The sequence below is a fragment of the Hypanus sabinus genome, chromosome 9 (assembly GCF_030144855.1).
Source record: "Hypanus sabinus isolate sHypSab1 chromosome 9, sHypSab1.hap1, whole genome shotgun sequence".
Classification (NCBI taxonomy): domain Eukaryota; kingdom Metazoa; phylum Chordata; class Chondrichthyes; order Myliobatiformes; family Dasyatidae; genus Hypanus; species Hypanus sabinus.
The window spans coordinates 135,420,917-135,434,821 of record NC_082714.1 but is presented as its reverse complement, the minus strand read 5'-3'; the positions used below and the strand labels follow the sequence as shown (position 1 = coordinate 135,434,821).

The following is a 13,905-nucleotide window of genomic DNA, read 5'->3' as shown; positions in this document are numbered from 1 at the left end:
TTCCACCCCCGCAACATCACTGGCCTTACGAATGAGTTTGTTGATTCTGTTGGTGTCCGCTACCCTCAGCCTGCTGCCCCAGGACACAACAGCAAACACGATAGCACTGGCTACCACAGACTCGTAGAACATCCTCAGCATCATCTGGCAGATGTTAAAGGACCTCAGGAAATAGAGACGGCTCTGACCCTTCTTGTAGACAGCCTCAGTATTCTTTGACCAGTTCAGTTTATTGTCAATTCATACCCCCAGGTATTTGTAATCCTCCATCATGTCCAGACTGACCCCTTGGATGGAAACAGGGGTCACCGGTGCCTTAGACCTCCTCAGGTCCACCACCAGCTCCTTAGTCTCTCAGGTAGCATACAGTGACATGCATATATTTTGATAATAAATTTACTTTGAACTTTGAAATGAGCAAGTATCAGGATTAGAGATGGGAGTTTCATCCCACCATTACACTAACTTATGAGAAGCAATCAACCCAAGCATTCTGGAATGCAACAACAACACAGGAGTATCTTATCCACACAATGGCCTCAGCTTTAAAAATAGCCCAAGTTCAAGTTTAAATATCATTCAACCATACATGGGTACAGCCAAACAAAGCAGCATTCTTTGCCAAGGAGCAGAACATATTTCCAACACAGGGCACAAATAGCCCCTATGATTACAATTTCAGAAAAGCATACAGTCACAAAGAAAAAAAAAGCCCAAGTCCCCTGGATACCAGTGCCCAAGAATTGCATGGTGAGCTGCCGCAATGACGATCAACTAGGACACTCACATCTCCTGTGATTGAGTGCTTTGAGAGGTTGATCATGGCTCGAATCAACTCTTACCGAAGCAAGTACCTGGACCTGCTGCAGTTTGCCTCTTACAAGGATAGGATTACAGCGATTGCAATCTCTCTGGCTCCCAGCTTGACCCTGAATCACCTGGGCCATAGCACTACTTACATCAGACCTTCCTTCCACACGGTAGGCTTATTCAGAAAGTCAGAAGGCATGGGATCCAGGGAAGTTTGGCCAGGTGGATTCCGAATTGGCTTGCCTGCAGAAAGCAGAGGGTCGTGATGGAGGGAGTACATTCAGATTGGAGGGTTGTGACTAGTGGTGTCCCACAAGGAATGGTTCTGGGACCTCTATTTTTTGTGATTTTTATTAATGACCTGGATGTGGGGGTAGAAGGGTGGGTTGGCAAGTTTGCAGATGACACAAAGGTTGGTGGTCTTGTAGCTAGCGTTGAGGATTGTCGAAGATTGCAGAGAGACATTGAGAGACATGAAACGTTGTCTCATTTTTACTATGTACTGTACCAGCAGTAATGGTCGAAATGACAATAAAAGTGACCTGACTTGAGGATCCAGAAGTGGGCTGAGAAGTTGCAGATGGAGTTCAACCTGGAGAAGTGTGAGGTGGTACACTTTGGAAGGACAAACTCCAAGGCAGAATGCGAAGTAAATGGCAGGATACTTGGTAGTGTGGAGGAGCAGAGGGATCTGGGGGTGCATGTCCACAGATCCCTGAAAGTTGCCTCACAGGGTAGATAGGGTAATTCAGAAAGCTTATGGGGTGCTAAGTCAAAGGATTGAGTTTAAGAGTCGCGAGGTAATGATGCAGCTCTATAAAACTCCAGTTAGGCCAGACTTGGAGTACTATGTCCAGTTCTGGTCACTTCACTATAGGAAGGATGAAGAAGCATTGGAAAGGGTACAGTGAAGATTTACCAGGATGCTGCCTGGTCTAGAAAGTATGGATTATAATTAGAGATTAAGGGAGCTAGGGCTTTACTCTTTGGACAGAAGGAGTTATGAGAGGAGACATGATAGAGGTATACAAGATATTAAGAGGAATGGATAGAGTGGACAGCCAGCGCCTCTTCCCCAGGGCACCACTCCTCAATACAAGAAGACATGGTTTTAAGGTAAGGGGTGGGAGGTTCAAGGGGGATATTAGAGGAAGGATTTTCACTCAGAGAGTGGTTGGTGCGTGGAATGCACTGCCTGAGTCTGTGGTGGAGGCAGAAACATTAGTGAAATTTAAGAGACTACTAGACAGGTATATGGAGGAATTTAAGGTGGGGGGTTATATGGGAGGCAGGGTTTAAGGGTCAGCACAACATTGTGGGCCGAAGGGCCTGTACTGTGCTGTACTATTCTATGTTCTATGTTTATTGACTACAGCTCAGCATTCAACACCATCATACACTTGGTACTAATCAACAAGCCCCAAACCCTGGGTCTCTGTACTTCCCTCTGCAACTGGATCCTTGACTTCCTTATCAGGAGACCACAGTCAGTGCGGATCAGAAGTAACATCTCCCCCTCATTGACAACTGACACAGGTGCACCTCAAGGATGCCTGCATAGCCCACTGCTCTACTCTCTCTACATCCATGACTGTGTGGCTAGGCACAGCTCAAACACCATCTGCAAATTTGCCGATAACACGACTATTGTCGGCAGTATTTCAGATAGTGATGAGGAGGCATACAGGAGTGAGATAGATCAGCTGATTGAGTGGTGTTGTAACAACATTTCACTCAACGTCAGTAAGACTAAGGAATTGATTGTGGACTTCGGGAAGAGTAAGTGGAAGGAACGCTTACCAGTCCTCATCGAGGGATCAGCAGTCAGCTCCATCACGGACACTAATTTCCCCAGCATCCAGGAAACCTTCAAAAGCCAGCACCCATGATGAAGGCCCCCCATCACCCAGGACATGCCCTATTCTCAATAATACCTTCAAGGAGGAGTACAGACTCCTCAGCATTTCAAGAACAGATTCTGCCTCTGAGCGATCAGATTTCCAAAATGGACAATGAACCCATGAACACTTCCTCAATGCTTTCCCTCTCTTTTTGCACTACTTATTTATTTTTTATACTGTATATACAGCATTTTTTATTATGGGATGTATGTAGTGTACAGGGAGGGGCAGCATCTCTGGTGGCAGGCTTGTCGTTCTCAGCCTAGGGGCAGCTCATCCACCTTTGGTCCCCACCTGCCAGCCAGCTCTCACCTGTGGCACCAAGTAACTGTTTGCACGTGACAGTGGCCACACCCTGGTACACCACTTCGACAGACGGGCTAAGCCAGGTGAGGTAGTGATACGCCTACTTCAGCGTGCGAAGCCAGTTTTGGCGGACTGGGCAGATGAGATCAACTGCAAGGTCCAATGGCCAAGAAGGTGGTGCTGCAAAGCTTTGTGGAGAGTGAAGGGCATAACAAGGCACAGAAGGTGTCATGGCTAGCCACTGCAGTCAAGGAAGTCTCCAGTTATGATGATTTTTCACCTTGTGTTTCTTCCTACCCTCCCTCAACTTTCTTACTCTGATCATCTTGTGCTTCTCCCTCCCCTCTCCCACCTTCTTACTCTGACTCATCATCTTTTTTCTCTCTGTCCTGATGAAGGGCCTTGGCCCAAAACATCAACTGTATTCTTTTGCGTAGTAGTTGTTGTCTGGCCTGCTGAGTTTCTTGTGTGTTGCTTGGATTTCCAGCGTCTGCAGATTTTCCCTTGTCTGTAATTTCATAACATATGCCAATAATATTAAACATGATTTTGATTCTGACTGTAGGTTTATGGTTAAGTTTTACTGGTCCAGCTTGTTTGACTACTAAGCAAACACTGGAGGGCAGTACTGAGGATAGCACTGATGAGTCTCCCAAAATGCATTGCTTTCTTTTCTCCTGGGCGTCTACAACAGATGACCCAGCAGTGTGGGCCCAGATCTCACCACAACTGAGGCAATGCAGCTCCCTCATCTTTGGTTTCTCCAATAAAACAGAGAACTGAATGCAGTATTCTGTGTTACCAATGTCCACCAGAGTCTTGTGATCCAAAAAAAAAATGCCCAAGACAATTACACCAGGTGATAACAAAGCAATAGTCCAACTCCATCATTATCGAGCAATGCGCTCATGTTGTATTCCTGCAGTACTTAGTATCCAGCAGTGATCTTCAACTATAAAATGACGTACAGGACAAACAAGTACACCTTCGATTTTGTCTGAGTGTGATGCCATCTTACCAGATGAATTATTATTATGGTCATGTAAAGTATTTTGGAGTGGGCATTAACTTGCATCTTAATAATTTAAAAAATAAGGAAAAGGAAAATTAAGAAATGCAAAAGGGTAAAAAAACATCGTATTTTTATTATTAAACTTATTAAACTCCTATTATCGGAGAAATATATTAGATACAAGTAGAGGTTGAATTTGGTTTTAAATATTTGATAACATTGATTTTTTCAGTTTATAATTTTTTGAATTTGAACTCTCTAATGCAGTTATGTACAAAACTACTGAAATTCTACCAGATGCCATATGGCTGCACAATATCAAGTAACTATTCTGAAAGAGTAAACTTGCCCTGCCAGCTTCTATAATTAGACTTATCATGTACATGTTATTGTCTAGCAACTCCTTGGCATAATAAACCAGCAGATAAAATCTCAAGAGAAGACAGGTTTGATACCCACCTGTCACTCACAGGTTGGTTAAAATGGAATGACTCAACATGTACTGTAGACGCAAGTCACCTTCACACACTCCCACTTTTTAATCTCATAGATCATATAATTAGAGGTCAGTCTTGCATGTCCCAAAGTAGCTCAGATTACCATGATTTTTGCCATCCCATTGATCAGATTACACTTTTACACATCTCCTTTTAAATCCTTTACAGAGAAGAGTTCAAACATGTGAACTGGGAACAGAGGTCCTTCTGCTCCACTATTTAGTGTGATCTTGACTGATATGACTTTAACCTTAACTCTGCTTCCTTGTTTGATAAGTATCTAATCCTGCATTAAAATTCCAAAGATTCAGTTTCCACTGCCCTTGAAAGTCAGGAGGTTCAAAGACCCACAGAGAGAAAAAAAAACACCTAATTTCTCCGTGCAATTGATCACCCTTACTTTAAAAAAATAGCACCTGGCTTTAGATTCTTCCAAATGAGGAAACACACTTCCAATATTTATCTGGTTAAACCACCCTTCTTTTACATTTCAATTAGACTCTTCTGTACTCAGGGGGATATAAACTCAGCCTATCCAAAGTTTTACTTATAGAGCAATCTGTCCACTCCAAATCCTAACGTTCACGGGTATCCATAGTTGGTGCGGACTCAGTGGGCTGAAGGGCACATTTCCATTCTGTATCTTTCTGTGACTCTATAAACATTATCTGAACTGGTCCCAATGCATCATCATCCTGTGTAAGTAAGTAGACCAGTGCTCTGCAAGGCAACTGCAGATGTGGTCTGTCTAATGCCCTGTATCACTGAAGGAAGACCTTCCTACTTTTCTATTTCCCTAGTAGAACTAGAATTGGCATTGTTTTATTATTGTCACATGTACTGAGTTACTTATACAGATAAATACAAAACATAAATAATTTTAAAATATAATAATTTTCTATGCTTTGTGAATTACCTGTAGAGCCCACCTCTATTTTTAAATATCAACATGAAATTTTAGGAAGGATTTCTTTCCTTATTCTTGTATTAAACCACAATAATCCCCACCTCCCGTCTTAAGACCTTTATCATTACCTAGAATGACTGAACTAATCACATTTTTTCATTCTTTAATGTTAATCCTTAGCGTCATAGACTACTACAACGCTGAAACAGGCCTTTCAGCCCATCTAGTCCATGCCAAACTGCCTAGTCCCACCCAGACTAATGCTCTCCATACCCCTCCCATCCGTACTTATCTAAACTTCTCTAAAATATTACATTCAAACTGCATCCGCCACATCCATTCACATCTCATTCAAACTCGCACAACTTCAGAGTGAAAAAGTTGCCCCTCATGTTCCCCTTAAACATTTCACCTTTCACACTTTATGCATGAACTCTTGATCTAGCCTCAACCAACCTTAGTGGAAAAAGTCTGCTTACACTTACCCTATTTATACCCCTTATAATTTTGTATACCTCTATCAAATCTCCCTTCGTTCTCCTATTCTCCAGGGAAGTCTTAGCCTATTCAACTTTTCCATATAACTCAGGTCCTCAAGTCCTGGCAACATCCTTGTAAATTTTCTCTGCACTCTTTCAATATCATTTCCATAGGCAGGTGACCAGAATTGCACCCAATATACCTGTCTTATACAACTTCTCAACATTAACATCCCAACTCCTATATTTAATTGATATATGGCTAATATGCCAAAAGCTCTCTTTATGCTCCTGTGACACCACTTTCAAGGAACTATGGATCCGTATTCCCAGATTCCTCTGTTCTACTGCACTCCTCAATGCCCTACAGTTTACTATGCTGGCTTGTTCTTCCAAAGTGCAGACCTCACAATTGTCAGCATTATACTCCATTTGTCATTTTCCAGACCATTTTTCCATCTGATCCAGATCCCGTTGTAAGCTTTAATAGCATTTTTCGCTGTCCAATATTCCCCAACCTTGATGTCATCCTCAAATTTGCTTATTCAGTTTACCACTTTATCATTCCAATCATTAATATAGATGACAAACAATACTGAAACCAGCAGGGATACCTGCGGTACTCCACTAATCACAGGCTCCAACAGAGAGGCAACCATTTACTACTTCCTGGCTTCTACCTCTGAGCCAATATTGAATTCAATTTACTACTTCATCCTGAACATCAAACGTCTGATCCTTTTAGACCAACTTTGTCAACAACCTTGCTAAATTTCATGTATCAACTTTCTTGGCAACCTCTTTAAAAAATACTCTATAACACTCGTTAGACATGACCTACATTACACAAAGCCATGTTGATGATCACTAATCAGGCCCTAGCTCTCCACATACTTATATATTCTGTATCTTAGAATACCTTCCAATAATTTACCCTCTATTGACGTCAGGCTATTGACGTCATTCTATAATTACCCAGCTTATACTTAAAACCTTTCTTGAACAATGGAACAATGTTAGCTTTGCTCCAGTCCTCTGGCACCTCACCCGCAGCTAAGGACTCCTTAAGTACCTTTTCGAGGGCCACTACAATTTCTGCATGAGCTTTCTACAATAGCCGAGGGACACCTTATCAGGCCCTGGAGAGTTACCACTCTAATTTGCAAGCACCTTCTTTTCTTTAATCCCACTATCGTCCATGAGCTCACTACTGGTTTGCCTTAGTTCTTTTCACACTGTATCCATCTCCTGAGTAAAAATGGCGACTCCTTTGCTTGCACCTTCAGAAACAGCTCTATTTCCATCTTTAATATCTTTATTTTTCTCTTTCAGGTTCCTTTGAAGACCCTGACATGGAGTTACATGCTGACTTCAGGTCTTTGCAGGAATGCGACCCGTTCTCGGGGCTTCAGGACTGGCCGTTGTTTGGCATGCCAAGGGTTTGGCCTGGGAGTCCGGCTTGGATTTGGAAGCCTAAGATCTCGGGTTCTGGAGAAGGTGACGTTACAGGTAGATGGGGCTGTAAAGGAAGCTTTTGGCACATTGGCTTTCATAAATCAATGTATTGAGTAAAGGAGTTGAGATGTTATGTTGAAATTTTATAAGACATTGGAGAGGCCTAATTTGAAGTATTGTGTCCAGTTTTGATAACCTACCTACAGGAAAGATGTAAATAAAATTGAAAGAGTGCCGAGAAAATTTACAGTGATGTTGCAGTGACTTGAGCACCTGAGTTACAGGGAAAGGTTAAATAGGCTAGGGCTTTATTGCCCAGAACATGGAAGATTCAAGGGAGATGTGATAGAGGAATACAAAATCATGGGCAGTATAGATAGGGTAAAGACAAGCAAACTTTTTCCACTGAGGGTGAGTGAGACTACAACTTGAGGTCATGGGTTAAGGGTGATAGGTGAAATGTTTAAGGGGAACATGAGGAGGAACTTCTTCACTCAGCGTGTGGTCAGAGTGCAGAACGAGTTGCCAGTGTAAATGGTGGATATGGGATCAATTTCAACTTTTAAAGGAAGTTTGGATAGATACAAGGATAGGAAGAGTATGGAGGGATATGGTCTGTGTGATGGGCAATGGGACTAGGCAGATTAATGCTTTATAAGGACTAGATGGGCCAAAGGGCCTGCTTTTGTGTTATAGTGTTCCATAACTCTATGCAAGAGAATTGGACCATCCCTTTCCTGCTTTGCAACTATTAGTAACAACAGATTTTCAGAGTGATAAACTACGATAATAAAATTAAGAACTGCATAAAAGAAAATATGTGAAAATAATCTTAGAAATAATTGAAATTACAAATAAAGCAAGTCTTTGCTTGATCATGTTATCAATTAAATCAAGAATAATAGGATTATAGTCTTCATTTCATCGTTATTTGGGTACTTACCTGGACAAAGATGTTGTTTGTATAAAGCTGCTCTTCAGTTAGGCTCCCACATGCACTTCTCCCCTCGACAAATTCTTCCAGCGATTCTTCTGCATCACGATCTGTGAAAGGACTCAGCCTACCTTGTATTCTAGAGTTGAAATTCTGGAAAATTAAGTAAATTAAAAAGGTGTGGCCACATCTGACCACAATTTTAACTATAAAAATGGGTGTTTTAAAACTTTAGTTCAAAACTGTGTAACTTGACATTTTTTTGGAAGATCCTCACCAGCTTGTTTTAATGCAACAGGTTCCAAAATACAGAGTTTTAAAATACAAAAAGCGGTTTGCAATCGGTCCATTCTAAGAACTTGCCCTTATCCAAATAAGTCACATATGCCATGCAATAACAGGAGAACAGTGGAATGAATCTGCAAGAACAGATCTATTTGCTATAGTTTCAAATAATCCTAACATTTTTGTCAACAGCAGAATGCTTGCAAGATTTTCATTATCTAAATTAATTCTTCTTTCTGAATGTCAGTATGTGTTTGTTGATTTGAAGTTACGGAGCTGTATCTCTGATTTGCAATTTAAATAAGCCTTTTAGAGCATTTGCAGAAATGCAATGCAACTCTTTCACAGAAACAGGAGGATGAAGAACCTCGCTTTCCCCAAACGTGTAAGAAATAGTAACAAGACGTAACCGAACAATAATCATTCTGCTCTGGATGATGCCTACTTAAAGAAACTAAGTATGACAGGAATGGAATTATTTGCTCAAGGGAGAAAGCATCTATTGTAAAGGGAGGCTGCTGCTCTATGAATTGCTCTGTCAGGTGTTGTCATTTTCTCAATTAAATGGTTGTGGTGGAAATAAAAAACACAGCCCCTGGATAGGTCTGCTGCAAAATGGAGGAAGGGGGAGGGGTTGTTTGTGTTTCAAAACCTATTAGTATGCATGACAAGACCTGACATGCCTATGATGAAGGTAATGCATTAAAACCATGTTGAAAGCAGAGAAATAGGGTTAGTTGATAACTCAGTATTATGTTGCTCTTGGTTATTAAATGTCATGGTTCTGAGAGATGAATGTTTCCCATTTTGGTCTCTACCAAATGACCAAAAGATGGGAGTGAGGATGTGACAGAAAATGCTGAATCATTCACAAGTGTCAGTTACATTATGTACGCCAAATGGGTACCACAGATATTAATACATCCTGACTGTTCTGTATGGCTGACGACACTTAACAACTAGATACCATGCTATAGTTGGTACACTCATTCAAAGGACAGAAGCTTTCATTTGGCAAGAAAGATTCAATATTTTATATTTGTGAAAAGTACACATTATTAATTTGAAATTAAGAAAAAAAGAATATACCTCAGTTTCTGTAAAAGCTTCATAATTTTCATTAATTCTTAATTCTTCTCTGTAGTTTCTGGTTCCAGGTAAAAACACACAACCATTGTTTACATTTCTCCTTGATTGTTTTTCATCCAGATTTGGACTGTTTTCTCTTTTCTTTGCCCTTCGAATTGAGGCATACTCTGGTACGTCCATGTAAACAGCTGGTTCCATTAAACCTTGTTGGCTTTGAGTTGATACAGTAATTTCTATTCCACATCTAGGTTCAGACCGGCGATCACCAGGATTCTGTCCATAATTTGTTCCAACACTCTCATACAATGAATCTTCAATAGTGTTCTGCTGACAAGAGAAGTCTTTAACCTGGGAATACACATGGTCCATATCTTGTACCTGCTTTCCTCCAGAAGCACGGGGCAATTCTCTGCTCTGGTGAAGCCACGAGTTTCTTGAGTCCTGATTCTCTCCCTCCTGTGAAAGTTCTGTTCCTGACAGTCGGAGATAGTCAACCTGCCAGCTTCTCAGACCTCCTACAGGAAAAGTGAATAATTTAACCACTCTATCCAGAAATACAAAACTGAAGTGTATTTTGTCATACAGTCATTTCCAGGGTGGCGGGGAATGGGGAATAAGCCAGATTTATCATTACATCACATTTCCAATAACTGGGCATTGCATAGGTGTAGAACTTGTGGGGTGTCAAAGTGTCTGAGATGTTTGCATGTAGGAAGAGACAGAACAATGCACAGAGTTCATTATCATAAGGCTTTGGATGTAGGGTCGTAAAGATAGGGGAGTGGCAAAGGGTGCAGGAAGAATGGAAGAAGAGGACAAAGGTGACTGATGAAAATGACAGAGCAACACACATCATGAGACAGGAAAAGCTCTCTGTATGTCATTGGCTATGTACCCAATAACCACTGAACATTACAGCACAGAAACAGGCCCTTCGGCCCTTCTTGGCTGAGCCGAACCATTTTTCTGCCTAGTCTCACTTTACCTGCACCTGGACCATACCCTTCCATACACCTCTCATCCATGACCTGTCCAAGTTTTTCTTAAATGTTAAAAGTGAGTCCGCGTTTACCATCTTCATCTGGCAGCTCATTCCACACTTCCACTACTCTCTGTGTGAAGAAGCCCCCCCCTAATGTTCCCTTTAAACTTTCCCCCCTTCACCCTTAACCCATGTCCTCTGTTTTTTCTCTCCCCTAGCCGCAGTGGAAAAAGCCTGCTTGCATTCACTCTATCTATACCCATCATAATCTTATATACTTCTATCAAGTCTCCCCTCATTCTTCTACGCTCCAGGGAATAAAATCCTAACCTATTCAACCTTTCTCTGTAACTCAGTTTCTCAAGTCCTGGCAACATCCTTGTAAACCTTCTCTGCACTCTTTCAACCCTATTAATATCCTTCCTTTAATTTGGTGACCAAAACTGCACACAATACTCCAAATTTGGCCTCACCATAACATTTCCAACTCTTATACTCAATACTTTGATTTATAAAGGCCAATGTACCAAAAGCTCTCTTTACTACCCTATCTACCTGTGACACCACTTTTAGAGAATTTTGTATCTGTATTCCCAGATCCCTCTGTTCTACTGCACTCTTCAGTGCCCTACCATTTACCTTGTATGTTCTACCTTGGTTTGTCCTTCCAAAGTGCAATACCTCACACTGGTCTGTATTAAACTCCATCTGCCATTTTTCAGCCCTTTTTTCCAACTGGTCCAGATCCCTCTGCAAGCTTTGAAAACCTTCTTCACTGTCCACTACACTTCCAGTCTTTGTATCATCAGCAAATTTGATGATCCAATTTACCACATTATCATCCAGATCATTGATATAGATGACAAATAACAATGGACCCAACACTGATCACTGTGGCACACCACTAGTCACAGGCCTCCACTCAGAGAAGCAATCCTCCACTACCACTCTCTGACTTCTCCCATTGAGCCAATGTCTAATCCAATTTACTACCTCACCATGTATACCTAGCGACTGAATCTTCCTAAATAACCTCCTATGTGGGACCTTGTCAAAGGCCTTACTGAAGTCCATGTAGACAACAGCCACTGCCTTCCCTTCATCCACTTGCCTTGTAACCTCCTCGAAAAACTCTAATAGATTTGTTAAACATGACCTACCATGCACAAAGCCCTGTCGGCTCTCCCTGATAAGTCCCTGTCTATCCAAATACTTGTAGATCCCATCTCTTAGTACTCCTTCCAATAATTTCCCTACTACCTGCTAAAACCAGAAAGCTTTTTCCTAACAAATTCTTTGGCAGTGGCTCTATTCAGCTGAAAGGAGCATAAATGAGGCTGAATAAAGGAGCAGTAATGCAGCAATGAAATACACAAGTGTATTCACTGCATCCACACTTGGCTTTGTTATCAGCACACTTCCCAAACAGAGTGAACTACAGGTGACAGAGATTGTTGGTCCTCCTCACTCATTCCTTCAATGAAACCTACAGGCCTTGTGCCACAATGATTAAACTCTTTACCCACCCTGAAAGTCATGCCAGATTGTAAACATTTTGAAGCACAGCTTTCTAACCTATCCTGAACTCATTATTTACTGTGAGCCATTGTCTCTGCTGAGTTGTTTTAACTTGAAATAGTCTTACAGATTAAACAATACGTAATACTCTGTTTTGTTTGCTTGCAAGGCTCAAGAACTACATTTGTTAAATGTTCATTTTTAAATCATCTGCGTCACCTCTTCCTCTTTGTGGCTTTCTGGTAAAATGCAGTTTATAAAGTATACAATAGCATTGCTTAGTCGATTACTTACCTTCACCATTGCAGTGCATTCTGTTGGGATCATGTGCTCCTGTTTCAGGTGTGCTAACTGGTCGAAGTTGGGGGATGTAGCCTGCAGACTAAACACAATATCATGACAGTAAATAGTACATTTGGTCTAATTATTGTGTAACATATTGTCCTTAATAGTTCAGTTCATTTAAAATGTGATATTAAAATCCGCTAAAAACATTTAACCATATAAAGTAAATTATAACCCAACAAGCAGTTTATCAGGGCTTACATGCGACCCATTTTGTCATCCATCAAAACAATCCAGGGATGTTTTTAGAGTAGGGATCAGAGATCACGCCTCCAAATGCAGTAACTATTTAAGGTCCAGTGATCAGTGACCCATTGTCCAGACAATAAAGAAAATGTAATCAGAAGTAGTCGGGGGTATTAGCCTGATGATCTCGTGATGGCAGAATGTAATACCTCAGGCCGTCAGCCTGAACCAGCTGGTACCTCTTTCACCTTCACATCAGAAAGTGATCAGCTGGAATCCCAGTGGGCAACTGGATATTAGTTCTGGGCTGCAGTCTGAGGGCAGCACTGAGTTGAGTGCTGTACTCCTTATGGAATATTAAGCTCGGCTGAACGTTTTGGATCGCAACACACAGACTGACGAGAGACAAGATTACTCCACATATTTAGCCGACATTTATCATTCAACCAACGCTACCAAAAGAGAAATCAACATGCTGTTTGTGTGTCTTTACTATTTAGAAAATCATCTGACATTAATCTGTTCTCACATTTCAAGTAGTTCTACTTCAGTAAAATTCTGATTGATGTGGGAAGTTGCAAGTTCCACTGATTGCTGCTGCTAACATCTTTGAATGTAATCGATGGCCTTTGCAGAGCATAACAGTGAACAGCTTAAACAAGAGAAAATCTGCCATTGCTGGAAATCCGAGCAACCCGCACAGAATACTGGTGGAATTCAGCTGGCCAGGCAGCTTCGATGGAAAAGAGTAAACAGTGGACGTTTAGGGCCTGATGAAAGGTCTCTGCCCAAAACGTCAACTGTTTACTCTTTTCTATAGATGAGGCCAGTTAATAGTTTACCTTGGAAATTACTGGACAGTGACCTCAAAGGTTCATTCATTATCAAAGTATGCAACTCTGAAATTGTTCTTCTCCAGATAGCCACAAAACGAAGCAAAGAACGGTAACATGATCATCAACTCCCAAAACCCCTACTCCCCCCCCCACAGAAAAAAAAACTAAAATGGAACAGGCCCACAAAATCCCTCTCTCCTGCACACTAAAAATGAGAAAGATTGAGCGAAAAATACAGAATACAAAAAGACCCATAAGAGTGAAAAAAAGTGACAATAAAGGAAAAAAGTGACAATAAAGGAAATGACAATGAATTTTAAAATAAGCAGCATTTAATCACCCTGGGTTTTGGCATTTGATGAA

General features: G+C 41.2%; 1 protein-coding gene across 1 annotated transcript in view; it reads right to left on the bottom strand.

The window, feature by feature from the left end:
* LOC132398925 (phosphoprotein associated with glycosphingolipid-enriched microdomains 1) overlaps positions 1–13,905 on the bottom strand; it is an 87,515-nt gene that overhangs the window by 25,556 nt on the left and 48,054 nt on the right. The window contains exons 4-6 of the mRNA XM_059978761.1: positions 12,470–12,557; positions 9,676–10,190; positions 8,311–8,454 (exon numbers count right to left, since the gene is read on the bottom strand). Coding sequence (XP_059834744.1) covers positions 8,311–8,454; positions 9,676–10,190; positions 12,470–12,557 — 747 coding nt within the window. The remainder of the gene's footprint in view (positions 1–8,310; positions 8,455–9,675; positions 10,191–12,469; positions 12,558–13,905) is intronic.